Source organism: Amblyraja radiata, chromosome 29, assembly GCF_010909765.2.
Source record: "Amblyraja radiata isolate CabotCenter1 chromosome 29, sAmbRad1.1.pri, whole genome shotgun sequence".
Classification (NCBI taxonomy): Eukaryota; Metazoa; Chordata; class Chondrichthyes; order Rajiformes; family Rajidae; genus Amblyraja; species Amblyraja radiata.
Genome location: NC_045984.1, coordinates 6,036,043 through 6,051,593, shown reverse-complemented (window position 1 = coordinate 6,051,593; position 15,551 = coordinate 6,036,043). Strand labels below are relative to the sequence as shown.

Below are 15,551 nucleotides of genomic sequence, written 5' to 3'. Positions count from 1 at the left end.
GATTCTTGATTAGTACGGGTGTCAGAGGATATGGTGAGAAGGCAGGAGAATGGGGTTAGGAGGGAGAGATAGATCAGCCATGGTTGAATGGTGAATGGCCTAATTCCTTATGAGATGACCTTAAATGGGACTAGCTTTGGATGGGTCATCTTGGTTAGCATGGATGAGTTGGGCCGAAGGGCCCTTTTCCCTACTGCATGGCTCTATGACTCCATGATCCGTACCTAAAGTTTTAACCATTGAGGTTACACTCTGAATTGAACACATGAAGCCTATTTTGTGCTCCACTACAGTTGCAGGGATATATTTAATCTGTGTCAAGTAGATGCAGTGAAAAACTGTGAGCAGAGTTTACAGGATTAGTTTAGGTTCATGTCAAATAGAAATATATCAATATATTAGATCAGATGAGATATTTCCATGCATAATATACCCACATAATCTAATATTCTGCAATTGGTTCCACTGTAAGCAAGGACATTGACTAATTTTCTTCAGCTAGCGGCTCCATAAGTATATTAATATGTTTGCTTAAGCTGGTAACTAGCTTACATTCCTTGAGAAATAAAGTGCAGGCACTGAAAACCAGAGATAATGTAATTGGTATTGGAACACACAGTAGTACGTTATGGGGTGGCACAGCGGTAGAGTTGCTGCCTTACAGTGCCAGAGACACGGGTTCAATCCTGACTACGGGTGCTGTCTGTACGGAGTTTATACGTTCTCCCCCATGACCATGTGGGTTTTCTCTGGGTTTTCCGGTTTGCTCCCACAGGTTATAGGGCGGCACAGTGGCAGAGTTGCTGCCATAGAGCGCTTGCGACGCCAGAGACAAGAGTTCGATCCCGACTACGGGTGCTGGCTGTATGGAGTTTGTACGTTCTCCCCGTGATTGCGTGGGTTTTCTCCGAGATCTTCGGTTTCCTCCTACACTCCAAAGACGTACAGGTTTACATATAAAATAGGTGCAGGAGTAGGCCATTCGGCCCTTTGAGCCTACACCGCCATTTAATATGATCATGGCAGATCATCCAACTCAGTATCCCATACCTGCCTTCTCTCCATACCCCCTGATCCCTTTAGCCACAAGGGCCACATCTAACTCCCTCTTAAATATAGCCAATGAACTGGCCTCAACTACCTTCTGTGGCAGAGAATTCCACAGATTCACCACTCTCTGTGTAAAAAATAATTTTCTCATCTCGGTCCTAAAAGACTACCCTCTCATCCTTAAACTGTGACCCCTTGTTCTGGACTTCCCCAACATCGGGAATAATCTTCCTGCATCTAGCCTGTCCAACCCCTTAAGAATTTTGTAAGTTTGTATAAGATCCCCCCTCAATCTTCTAAATTCTAGCGAGTACAAACCAAGTCTATCCAGTCTTTCTTCATATGAAAGTCCTGCCATCCCAGGAATCAGTCTGGTGAACCTTCTCTGTACACCCTCTATGGCAACAATGTCTTTCCTCAGATTAGGAGACCAAAACTGTAAGCAATACTCCAGGTGTGGGCTCACCAAGACCCTGTACAACTGCAGTAGAACCTTCCTGCTTTTATACTCAAATCCTTTTGCTATGATTTTTGTTTCATTTGTTGGTTAATTGGCTTGGTACAAGTATAAATTGTCTCCAGTGTGTGTAGGATAGTGTTAATGTGTGGGGATCGCTGGTTGGTGCGGACTCAGTGGGCCGAAGGGCATGGTTTCGGGCTGTATCTATAAACTAAACTCCAAAGATGGACAGATTTGCAAGTCAATTGGCTTTGGTGGGGGGGGGGGGGGGTGAGAAATGTAATTATCCCTGGTGTATAGGATAGTAAGGGGTGATCACTGATCGGTGCTGACTTGATGGGCTGAAGGGTCAGTTTCAAAGCTGTATCTCTAAAGTCTAAAAGGTATATCGAGAGAATGGGCAAGGACTGATTGGTCATTTGGGAGCAGTGCTTTTTTGTGACCGCACATCGTACCAACAATACAAAAAAATTAAAAACTAGATTTTCAAAATTTTAGAATTTTTAATATTACAAAAAGATAATGAAAGTTTTAAAAAGTTATTGATTAAATTATGTGGTCAGCCCCTTTACCAGCTTAAGCAGTTTACAAGATGATATTCCCCCAAAGACTCCAAGAAACAGTGAAGTGCAGATGTTGGTACACCACAAAAAGACACAAAGTGCTGGAGTAACTCAGCTGGTGAGGCAGCATCCCTGGAGAACATGGATAGGTGACTTTTCGGGTCGGGATCTTTCTTCAGTGTGATTATATGGTAAAGAAAGCTGGGGCAGGATGAAGCCTTGCAGGTAATACAGGTGATGGGGGGGGGGGGGGGTATTTGATAAACAGATGGTTGGACAAAGGCCAGAGATGAAATGATAAAAGGTTTGAGACAAAGGGATATAAGAGGGGTAAGTGATAGGTGGATACAGGTGAGGTGGAGTGATTGGCAAAAGGATGGAGGAAGTGATGAAGGTTAGAGGTGAAAAGGAATCAAAAGGATCCACCCAACACTTGGCAATCATTAACCCCATCTCATTTCCAGCTTTCTCCCTCCTACTACAATCAGTCTGAAGAAGGGTCCAGACCCCAAACATGGCCTGTTCATTCTCTCCACAGATGCTGCCTGATCAGCTGTTACTCCAGCACTTTTATTCTTAGTTTAGAGATACAGCAGGGAAACAGGCCCTTCGGCCCACTGAGTCCTCACCGACCAGCGGTCCCTGCACATTAACACTATCCTACACACACTAGGGACAATTTTACACATACTCCAAGCCAATTAACCCACATACAGTACCTGTACATCTTTGGAGCTTTGTGTGAGCAGGGATAATATGTTTTCAGTGATATTGGTCGAAGGACAAATGTCAGCCTGGTCACTAAGGATATTTCCAAACAGGGATCTTCTTCCAAATAACATCAGGGAATCTTTGAACTGGGAGAGCTGATTGGGAATATGAGAGAGATGGTACAACGGGGTTGATGGGTTGGTGAGGAAGTTTTCTGACGACACCAAAATTGGAGTTGCAGACCTTGAGGAAGGTTGTCAGAAGATACAGTGGGATCTAGATCAGTTGCAGCAATGGGCGGAGAAATGGCAGATGGAGTTTAACCCGAGCAAGTGTGAGGCGTTGCACTTTGAATGAAAGGGGAATGTAAGGGGAAAGTATGCAGTTAATGACAAGAACCTGAACAGCGTTGATGTGCAGAGGGAACTTGGTCCAAATTCATAGCAAAACTTGGTCCAAAGGTAGCAAAACAAGTTGATAGGGTGGTAAAGGCAGTATATGGATTCATTGTCTTCATTGACAAAGGGCATAAGAGTCAAGAAGAAGGGCATAAAGGTGAAGGGTTTCGGCCCAAAACGTTGCCTATTTCCTTTGCTCCATAGATGCTGCCTCACCTGCTGAGTTTCTCCAGCATTTTTGTCTACCTTCGATTTTCCAGCATCTGCAGTTCCTTCTTGAACATAAGAGTCAGGAAGTCATCTTGTGGCTCTATAAGACTGTGGTTAGGCTGCATTTGGAGTATTGCACGCAGTTTTGATTACCCAATTACCTGTGGAGACTTTAGAGAGGGTGCAGAGGAGGTTTACCAGGATGCCTCCTGGATGAGAGGGTGTCAGCTACAGGGAGAGGTCGATTGACTTGGATTGTTTTCTCTAGAATGTCAGAGGTTGTGGGGAAGAATTGATAGGTATAGACAATTATGAGAGGCATAGATAGGGTAGACAGTCAGAACCATTTAAAAATGTTGACACTAGAGGGCATAGCTGTAAGGTGCGAGGGGGAATGTTTAATGGAGATGTGCGGAGCAGGTTTTATTTTCCAGAGAGTAGTGGGGACCTGGAACGCATTGCCAGAGGTGTTGGTGGAGGCAGATACAATAGTGGCATTTACGTTTTTAGATACGCACGTGGAATTGCAGGGAATAGAGGGATATGGATCATGTACAGGCAGATGAGATCAGTTTAACTTAACATCATATTTGGCACAAATATTGTTCCTTTGCTGTGCTGTTCCATTATCTATGTAAGAAGGCCATTCGGCCCATCGTGAATGTAGCGGGCGGGGCTGCGATGGGTGGAGAGAACCTTTGACAACAGGTTAGCAAGTAATTACTCAGTCAAACAGAGATGTTAGCGTTGCATATTAAGATATCAGCTTGTGTCCTACCTTTCAGCTGGTCCAGGATGTCGCTTCTCCCAGTAGAAACCAAGTTGCCCGCCTCTTGCTCGAGTTTGTTCTGAAGTTGTTTCAGCATCTCCTGGAGTAGGTAATTGAGGGTGATAAGTACACCGAGCATCCTGCCTTTAACAGGTGCGCCCCACACACACACACACACACAGGGCTAAATGCAGTTAGGTGGAAGAAGCTTCCATTAAAAAATATCCTCTCATATTGTGTCTGCTCCAAAGCGACACTTTTATTTACAAGGGGAGATTTGCTCGCCACGCCCTATGGCAGCAAACTCTTCTGTATTAGACAGCGGCGATAACTGGTACACAGACAAGTGATGCAAGTCAGGGCACTGATCCCCTCGGCTTCACTGATAAATAGCCTGGATGTTAAGAGCCCGCGTCAGGTCACTTTAACGTTATGCCCCCATGACTGTGCAAACAACACAAAAAAACAACAGTTGTAATCTTGCAAATTGTTAATGTCCCGCTATTGATCCTGCAATCCTTCGCTTCATTTTTCATTCCCGTCTAAATGTGCCACACACATCACTGCTACCGAAAGGAATCAATATTGAATCCGTTTCTCGCCCGACGGCCACTACATAGCAGCGGGGGGCACCTGCCGAGCTGAAATAGTGAACGCAGCCACTTCTTTCAAACCTTGTTGGATCAAAGGATGCAGACGCGTTTAATTCCTGCATAACTCCATGTACTGGGCCCAGTGTGTTTTTTAAACTCCAAAGATTAAACCACGCGTTGTGTGGAGCTGCAGATGATTCCGTTGTTATTGGCAGGAACAGCAAACAGCCTCGGCAACTAGACTTCAAGGCATTTTGCTGTTTCCACCGTTCTCCAGCCAAGCGCTCAGAAGATGATGCTTTTTGCGATTCCTTTTCTCCAGAGATGCTGCCTGATCCGCTGAGTAACTCCCGCTGTTTGTGTCTACCTTCGGGTTACACCCGCATCTGCAGTTCCTCCCTACACATCATGCTGTCCTTGTATTGCACCTGGCCCCAATATCTGCGAATCTGGACCATTCTTCAAAAGCACGGTCGCCGTGCAATGTATCAGAGGGTCCAAATGACTGGCATGTTGTCGGCTTTAATTCCACAGCATTGCTACTGTGCGTTCATTAAATGCAAACAGGAGCAGCCAGTCTGGAAAGAACAGCATTGTGACATCAACTTCCTCACACGTGCAAACAGCAGCTGCACGCTGCACTTTTTATTTAACACTGCAACTTAGAGGCAAGGAGACTTAATTGCAAAGCCTCGCTGCATTTGGCTTTCATCTCGCTGCTCTGCAGATGGTTCTGCAGGATTACTGCCAGTAACTCGGGTTGCTTTTGGCTCTCTGTGTCGGGGGGATGATGCAGCTGCACTCAAGGCAATGAATGTTCTGCTCACTTCTAATCAGCGCACCAGAAACAGCGGCCAAAAGAGCATCGTAAACCGGGGCCGAGCAGCTCCCAAAAAGCTTCATGTGCAATTTCAGAGTTCTGACGCACTGCATTAATAAAATTCCCAGAAATGCTGCGTCATGCTGGCTGGCTAACAGTGAAACCGCTCCTCCGAAGGACAGGAGGCAAACTCTGAGCTATACCCTCTAGTCTTTGACATTTCCACTGGGGTGGGGTGGAAGGATTCCGACTGTCTCCTATCTATGCCTCCCATAATTTTGTGATCTCATAGGTTTTGGAGAGACCAAACATAGACTCCAGGTGCTGGTTTAAACCAAAGATAGACACAAGATGCTGGTCTGCTTGCATATGGTGTGCACAGCCTAAAGTCGTAAGACAACCTGTTCTATTTGATCTTATTTGATTGTGCACGCCAGGTTGATTGCATTCGTCGAAACAGGACGGACCACGTGAAGGTTGCAATCTCCCATCCCCAAATGCTGGTCAGGCAGCATCTCTGGAGAAAAGGAATAGGGTGATTTTTCGGGGTCGAGGCCCTTCGTCAGTGTGAGACAGGGGAAAGGGAAATGAGAGATATCGAACAAATGAATGAAAGATATGCAATGGTAAAGGAAATGGGCCAGAAATTGGCATAGGTAAGAACAAATACAGAAAATGAGGATCAAAAACACGACTTTGAAGCTGGTACGACTTGGGTGGGGGCGGGATGGAGAGAGAGAGAATGCAAGGGTTACTTGAAGTTAGTGAGACCAAACGTAGACTGGGTGATCATTTCGCTAAACATCATCTACCTGATCACCCAGTTGCCAAACACTTTAATTCCCCAGGTAGACAAAAATGCTGGAGAAACTCAGTGGGTGAGGCAGCATCTATGGAGTGACGGAAATCGGCGACGTTTCAGACCAAAACCCTTCTTCAGACCTTCCCATTCCCACACTGCCCTTTCTGTCCTTGGCCTCCTCCATTGTTAGAGTGCGGCCAAACGCAAATTGGAGGAACAGCATCTCATCTTTGGCTTGGGCAGCTTACAGCCCAGTGGTATGAATATTGATTTATCTGACTACGGGTTACCATCCACACAAGTGCAATCCTGATCCACATCACCCTTACATAGAAAATAGGTGCAGGAGTAGGCCATTCGGCCCTTCAAGCCTGCACCGCCATTCAATATGATCATGGCTGATCATCCAACTCAATGTCCTGTACCTGCCTTCTCTCCATACCCCCTGATCCCTTTAGCCACATCTAACTCCCTCTTAAATATAGCCAATGAACTGGCCTCAACTACCTTCTGTGGCAGAGAATTCCACAGATTCACCACTCTCTGTGTGAAAAAAGTTTTTCTCATCTCGGTCCTAAAAGACTTCCCCGTTATCCTTAAACTGTGACCCCTTGTTCTGGACTTCCCCAACATCGGGAACAATCTTCCTGCATCTAGCCTGTCCAACCCCTTAAGAATTTTGTACGTTTCTATAAGATCCCCCCTCAATCTTCTAAATTCTAGCGAGTACATGCCGAGTCTATCCAGTCTTTCTTTATATGAAAGTCCTGCCATCCCAGGAATCAGTCTGGTGAACCTTCTCTGCACTCCCTCTATGGCAAGAATGTCCTTCCCTTTGACTTCCCTGTCCCACAGCACCGGTGACCGGGGTTTTGATTCTGACTACGGGTGCTGCCTGTACAGAGCTTGCATGTTCTCCCCATGACTGCGTGGGTTTCCCTGGGTTCTCCAGTTTCCTTCCACACTCCAAAGACAATGCAGATTTGTAGATTAAATGGCTTCCGTAAATTGCACTTGATGTTCAGGATGCGAAAGTGGGATAACATGGAACTAGTGTGCGGCACGGACTTGATGGGCTGAAGGGCCTGTTTCCACACTGTATTTCTAAATTAAATCAAGCAGCATTTACTTAAAGCATGCATTAAGACCAATACCAGGATTTTAGTCTTAAATACAGATCAAAGCTAAAAAGCAAGGTGGTGGGAATCATAGGACATAGACCATACAGTACAGGACCAGGCCCTGCAGCCCACAATGTTTGTGCCAAACATGATGCCAAGATACATTAATCTTATCTGCCTGTACATGATCCATACTGCATTCCCTTCACATCCATGTGCCCATTTAAAAGCATCTTAAGTACCGTTATAATATCTGCCTCAACCACATGTTCCAGGCACCCACCCACAGTGTACAAGAATTTACGCACTATTTAGAATTTAGAAGGATGAGAGGGAATCTTATAGAAACATATTAAAATTCTTAAGGGATTGGACACGCTAGATGCAGGAAAAAAAATGTGCCCATGTTGGAGGAATCCAGAACTAGGGTTCCCAGTTTAAGAATAAGGGGTAGGCCATTTAGGAGTGAGATGAGGATAAGCGTTGTCACCCAGAGAGTTGTGAATCTGTGGAATTCTCTGCCACAGAAGGCAGTGGAGGCCAATTCACTGGATGTTTTCAAGCGAGTTAGATATACCTCTTAGAGCTAACTGAATTAAGGGATATGGGGAGAAAGCAGAAACGGGGTACTGATTTTGGATAAACAGCCATGATCATATTGAAGGGCCGAATGGCCTACTCCTGCACCTATTTTCTATGTTTCTATGCTTTAAATTTTGCCGCTCCCACTAACCTTTATTTCCACACTGGGAAAAAAAGTTCTGACTGTCTATCCTATCTATGCCTCTCAAAAATGTACGTATAGTGCATTCAGAAAGTATTCAGGCCCCGTCACTTTTTCCACATTTTGTAATGTTACAACCTTATTCTAAAATGGATTAAATTCTTTTTTTTTAATTCATCAATCTACACACAATACCCCATAATAAAAAAAGCAAAAACCAGTGTTTAGAAATTTTTGCAGAGTAATTAAAAATAAATAACTGAAATATCACATTTACATAAGTATTCAGACACTTTACTCAGTACTTTGTTGAGGCACCTTTGGCAGCGATTACAGCCTCAAGTCTTCTTGGGTATGACGCTACAAGCTTGGCACACCTGTATTTTGGTAATTTCTCCCATTCTTCTCTGCAGATCCCCTCAAGCTCTGTCAGGTTGGATGGGGAACGTCGATGCACAGCTATTTTCAGGTCCCTCCAGAGATGTTCAATCGGGTTCAAGTCCGGGCTCTGGCTGGGCCACTCAAAGACATTCACAGACGTCACGAAGCCACTCTTGCGTTGTCTTGGCTGTGTGCTTAGGGTCGTTGTCCTGTTGGAAGGTGAACCTCTGCCCCAGTCTGAGATCCAGAACGCTCTGGAGCAGGTTTTCATCAAGGATCTCTCTGTACTTTGCTCCATTCATCTTTCCCTCAATCCTGACTAGTCTCCCAGTTCCTGCCACTGAAAAACATCCCCACAGCATGATGCTGCCACCACCATGCTTCACCGTAGGTATGGTATTGGCCAGGTGCCTGTTTTCCTCCAGACGTGACGCTTGGCATTCAGGCCAAAGAGTTCAATCTTGGTTTCATCAAACCAGAGAATCTTGTTTAGGTGCATTTTGGCAAACTCCAAGCGGGCTATCATTTGCCTTTTACTGAGGAGTGGCTTCCGTCGGGCCACTCTACCATAAAGGCCTGATTTGTGGAGTGCTGCAGATACAGTTGTCCTTCTGTAAGGTTCTCCCATCTCCACAGAGGAATCTGGAGCTCCGTCAGAGTGACCATCAGGTTCTTGGTCACCTCCCTGACCAAGACCCTTCTCCTCCGATTGCTCAGTTTGGCCGGGCGGCCAGCTCTATGAAGAGTCCTGGTGGTTCCAAAGTTCTTCCATTTAAGAATGACGGAGGCCACTGTGCTCTTCGGGTCCTGCAATGCTGCAGAAATTGTTTTATACCCTTCCCCAGATCTGTGTCTCAACACAATCCTGCCTCGGAGGTCTACGGACAATTCCTTCATCTTCATGGCTTGGTTTTTGATCTGACATGCACTGTCAACTGTGGGACCTTATATAGACAGGTGTGTGCCTTTCCAAATCATGTCCAATCAATTTAATTTATCACTGGTGGACTCCAGTTGTAGAAACATCTCAAGGATAATCAATGGAAACAGGATGAACCTAAGCTCAATTTTAAGTGTCATAGCAAAGGGTTCGAATACTTATGTAAATTCCAAATCCGACCTTTCTGTCCTGGGCCTCCTCCATTGCCAGAGTGAGCACCACCGGAAACTGGAGGAGCAGCACCTTATATTCCGCTTGGGCAGTCTGCATCCCGGTGGCCTGAACATTGACCTCTCCAATTTCCGGTAGCCCTTACTGTCACCTCCCCTTCCCAGCTCTCCCTCAGCCCTCTGGCTCCTCCTCTTCCTTTCTTCTTCCAGCCCCCCCCCACCTTCAGTCTGAAGAAGGGTTTCGGCCCGAAACTTTGCCTATTTCCTTCGCACTATAGATGCTGCCGCACCCACTGAGTTTCTCCAGCAATTTTGTCTACCTTCGATTTTCCAGCATCTGCAATTCCTTCTTGAATACTTATGTAAATGTGATATTTCAGTTATTTCCTTTTAATTACTTTGCAAAAATTTCTAAACACCTGTTTTCGCTTCTTCATTCTGGAGTATTGTATGTAGATTGATGATAAAAAAAAAAGAATTTAATCCATTTTAAAATAAGGCTGTAATGTAACAAAATGTGGAAAAAGTGAAGGGGTCTGAATACTTTCTGAATGCACTAAACCTATTAGGCTTTCCCTCAACTTCTGGTGTTCCAGAGAAAACAATCCAAGTGTATCCAACCTCTCCTTATAGCTGGCACCAGTGAATCCCCGCAGCATTCTCATAAACCTCTTCGCTCCCTCTCAAAAACCTCCACATCTGCAACCAGAACCAGAAGAATTTTGTTGTTCTGTCTGGGACATATGACAAGAAAACCTACGACTGCACACCTGTACATGGTACTAACACCATCATCAAGTATGCAGATGATACAACGGTGATTGGCCTCATCAGCAACAACGATGAGTCGGCCTATAGGGAGGAGGTCCAGCTCCTAGCAGCATGGTGCGCTGACAACAACCTGGCCCTTAACTCCAAGAAGACCAAGGAGCTCATTGTAGACTTCAGAAAGTCTAGGGGCGGCACGCACACCCCCATCCACATCAACGGGACGGAGGTGGAGCGTGTTTCCAGCTTCAGGTTTCTGGAGGTCAACATCTCTGATGACCTCTCTTGGACCCACAATACCTCAACACTGGTCAAGAAGGCTCACCAGCGTCTCTTCTTCCTGAGGAGACTAAAGAAGGTCCATCTGTCTCCTCAGATTCTGGTGAACATCTACCGCTGCACCATCGAGAGCATCCTTACCAACTGTATCACAGTATGGTATGGCAACTGCTCTGTCTCCGACCGGAAAGCACTGCAGAGGGTGGTGAAAATTGCCCAACGCATGACCGGTTCCTCACTCCCCTCCATTGAGTCTGTCCAAAGCAAGCGTTGTGTGCGAAGGGCGCTCAGCATCGTCAAGGACTGCTCTCACCCCAACCACAGACTGTTTACCCTCCTCCCATCCGGGAGGCGCTACAGGTCTCTCCGTTGCCGGAGCAGCAGGTCCAGGAACAGCTTCTTCCCTGCGGCTGTCACATTACTCAACACCTCGGTGATTGCCAATCACCACCCCCCCCCCCCCCCCCCCCCCCCGACACTCCTCCCACCAGAAAAAAATAATTGCACTACTATGACTGTATGCAGGTAAACATATTTATTTATTGCTCATATTCTATGTCGCTCTTCTAGGGAGATGCTAACTGAATTTCGTTGTCTCTGTACTGTACACTGCACAATGACAATAAAGTTTGAATCTGAATCTGAATCCGAATCTGAATCTAAAAACACTCTTGACTTGACTCCATGTCAAATCTCTGTAATTGTCTGAGAGTCGAGGCGCTGGTGTGTTTTTGTCGTGAATCTTCATGTAATGAATCCTGACGTTTCTGCTGCAGTTCTTGAACAAAGACAGGCTTGGAATTTTTTTTCTGGTTTTGCGGGCTTTTTCAACTCTACAACTGATCTGCAATGGCAGGTCATTTCTGTAGCTGCTACATTCCACATTTAAAAGTGGTTTACTCTGGAGCCTGCATCCCTGCGGCATTAGTTAATGGACTGCCGAGTCGCAACAGACTTTCAAAGCGGTCTGATTATACCTCCGCGCTCACTTCCAAATGGAAGTTTGCAAGATGTGCCTGCACTTACGGTTCCAGGGGGAAAAGTCATCACAACAAGAGCTCTCTGTAAATGGTCAACACCCTCCAGCTTGAGTTATCCTGCTTGGTGGCTCTGACTAATGTGGTACAACATTGGGCACGATGGGGTGGCACGGTGGTGCAGCGGCGAGCTTGCATTGCTTGAGATATGAAGTTCAGGCATTGAAAACAAGGGATAATGTAATTGGTATTGGAATAAACAGTGGTACATTATGGGGTGACACAGTGGCACAGCGGTAGAGTTGCTGCCTCACAGCGTCAGAGGCCCGGGTTCGATCCTGACAACGGGTGCTGTCTGTATGGAGTTTAGTTTCAGTAAAGATTCTATACTGTCCCTAGTGTGTAGGATAGTGCTAGTGAAGGGGGTGATCACTGGTCGGCACGGACTCGGTGTGCTGAAGGACCTGTTTCCGCTTGGTATCTCTAAACTAAACTAAAATTAATCGACACAATGCGCTGTGGTAGGGCAAGGTTTTATTTTCTTATAAGAGCATGAGAAGTCAAACACGTTGATTTGGACAAGTTGAGGAGTGGAAAAATAAGTGGCAAATGCAATTTCTGGATAATTGGAAGAATGGAAAGTCAGAGTATTATTTAAATAGTAAGATACTCGCAGGGACCAACGGGCCGTGGCCATTTCATGGCAGCAGACCTGGCTTGCCCGGCGTGGAACCGGGAAACCCAGCCTGAGGAGGGAAGTTGCCAAAAGCGACTCCTGCTCCTGCCAGAAGGTCGGAGACATGGAGAGGAGCGTGAAGAGAGTTGGCGATGACGGCGGACGCAAGAACATCGGGCCGCTGTGGGGAACCGGGAGTTTTACATTCCACGCCCTCAATGTCGGCTGCGGGAGGCAACCCCGGGGCACGAAGGCTGAAGGTAGCTGGGCGAGGAGAGGGACGACGGTTCACGTTCTCCCTGTAACCGCAGGCGTTTTCTCCGGGTGCTCCGGTTACATTCCACACTCCAAAGACGTACAAGTTTGTAGGTTAATTGGCCTACGGGCCTTTATGGCCAGCTGCAGTTAGGACTACCATTACAGAGTTTAAGAAACATTTAGCCAGATACAAGGATCGGATAGATGTAAATTGATATGGGCCAAACGCAGGCAGTGGGACTAGTGTAGATGGGGCATGTTGGCCGGCGTGGGCCAAAGGGCCTGTTTTCCACACTATATAACTCTATGAGTCTATAACAGTTCAACACAGGAATAGGTCCTTTGGCCCATGATGTCCACACTGAAACTGATGCGAGGATAAACTAATCTCATCTGCCTGGATATGATCCATATCTCTCCTTTCCCTGCAATCTGAGAATCCTGAACGATGGGAAACTGATAGCACTGTGTCCGAGAGACTAGGATCTGATTGTCATTGATCAGATTGATTAGTGGTAAAAGCTCAAGACTGCTAAGACCAACTTCTGCTGCTACTGTATATGGACAGATAACGTCAGCCTTTCTTTTCACATCCTTTGATTCTCTGAGTGTCCAAGTTGTGTCGGGACTGGTTGCAAATGTGGGATAAGTAAAGTCCGATTTAAGATAGTCCGGGAGTCTCCAATGAGGTAGAGCTACCATCTACATAATGGGTGACCCTCAGACTACCTTTAATGGGACTTTACTGGACTTTATCTTACACTATACGTCAATCCTTTTATCCTGTATCTGTACACTGTGGACGGCTTGATTGTAATCATGTACAGTCTTTCCGCTGACTGGATAGCATGCAACAAAGAGCTTTCCACTGTACCTTGGTAGACATGACAAGAAACTAAACTCAATTAAATTAAACCAAACTAGTATGAAAGGGTGATTGGTGGTTGGCATGGAAACGGTAGGCCGAAGGACCTGTTTCCATGTTGTATCTTTCAATCAATTAATGCAATAACACAAAAATAAATGTATAATAATCATTAATACATAGTCCATAATACCATAACACCCAGTCCATAATAGTGCACAATCACACACTGGGTACAACTGGTTACATGGGCTTAGAATGGAGTTGAGGAGGAATTTCTTTAGCCAGAGGGTGGTGAATCTGCAGAATTCAGTGTCACAAACAGCTGTCATCATTTGGTTGTTTTTAAAGCAGAGATTGATAGGTTATTGATTAGTGAGGGCATCAAAAGGAATGGGGACAAGGCAGTAGGATGGGTTTGAGAAGGAAAAATAGATCAGCCATGATTGAATGGTGGAGCAGTCTCGATGGCCCGAATGGCCTAATTCTGCTCCTGTCTTTTGTCTTATGTTCCTATACCAATTCAGTAGTCGCCATTTGTGACATGATACTTTTTTTTCTCTGAGACTAATTATGGGTTAAATACTTCATTGGCTTTTAGCTTTCAAAGGCATTCAGTTGCAACATCCTAATTACCATAATTAATTCATTTTCATTGAAGATAATTAACCTTAGCAGTCGGAAGTCTTACATTCTGTGACTGGTTTCAAATCCTTGTGTCTGCAATGTCATTTTAGAAAGCTTGTCACAGAATGAGGGCATGATTTTGTTGATGATTGAAGTCTATAATGATCAGACAGGATTTATAGAATGCATAGGAGTTGCCTATTGAAACAGATTTGTCATCGTGTCATAGAGTGATACAGTGTGGAAACAGGCCTTTCCGCCCAACTTGTCCAAGCCGACCAACATGCCCCATCTATGCTAATCCCACCTGCCTGCGTTTGGCCCATATTCCTCCAAACTTATCCTATCCGAGTACCTGTCCAAATGTTTTTTAAACGTTGCGATAGTACCTGCCTCAATTACCTCCTCGGGCAGCTCTTTCCATATACCCATCACCCATTGTGCAAAAAACGTTGCTCCTCAGGTTCCTAATAAATCTTTCCCCCCTCACCTTAAGCCTATGTCCTCTGGTTCTTGATTTCCCTCGGTAAAAGACTGTGTGCATTTACTTTACCAATTCCCCTCGTGATCTTATACATCTCTATCAGATCACCCTTCAACCTCCAGTGATCCAAAGAATAAAGTCCTAGCCTGCTCAAACTCTTCCGATACCTCAGGGGTTGGAGATTGCAATCTTCACGTGGTCCGCCCTGTTTCAACGAATGCAATCAACCTGGCGAGCACAATCAAATAAGATCAAATAGAACAAGTTGTCCACTTTGTCTACTCCACTGCGATATCTCTTCAAGGTATGCCTACTTTGAAGAAGTTCTCCTCCTCTCTCCGGAGACAGTTTCACAACCTCCTCTCTAACTGCACACCTTCTGTGATCCCCCCTGCCCTCCAACTGTACGACCATACCCTTCCCAATTTGGCTAGCCCATGCTGTCTCCTCCCCTTCCTTAACCCTCTAGCTGTCTCCTCCCACCCTCCCATCCGCCCGCCCTCGGGCTCCTCCTCCTCCTCCCTTTTTCCTTCTTTCTTTCCCCACCCCCCATCAGTCTGAAGAAGGGTTTCGGCCCGAAACGTCGCCTATTTCCTTCGCTCCATAGATGCTGCTGCACCCGCTGAGTTTCCCCAGCAATTTTGTGTACCTAAGTTGTCCTACAAGTTTAGGCTGTGTACGCCATACGCTAGAAGAGGAAGAGGAAGAAGACCCCCGAATCCTGGCAACATCCTCGTAAAACTTCTCTGCACAATTGCCAGCTTAACAACATCTTTCCTATAACAGGATGGCCAATACTCTAAATGTGGCCTCACCAGTGCCTTGTAAGCATAATCTTCCAACTTCTACACTCAATACTCAACACTCTGGCTGATTGTTTGCATTGAACATATTGCAAAGCTGGG

General features: G+C 45.7%; 1 protein-coding gene across 1 annotated transcript in view; it reads right to left on the bottom strand.

Annotated features, from left to right (window-relative positions):
* Window positions 1-15,551, bottom strand: part of apc2 (APC regulator of WNT signaling pathway 2) — a 199,270-nt gene that overhangs the window by 97,637 nt on the left and 86,082 nt on the right. Inside the window, exon 3 of the mRNA XM_033046474.1 lies at window positions 4,171-4,261. Coding sequence (XP_032902365.1) covers window positions 4,171-4,261 — 91 coding nt within the window. The remainder of the gene's footprint in view (window positions 1-4,170; window positions 4,262-15,551) is intronic.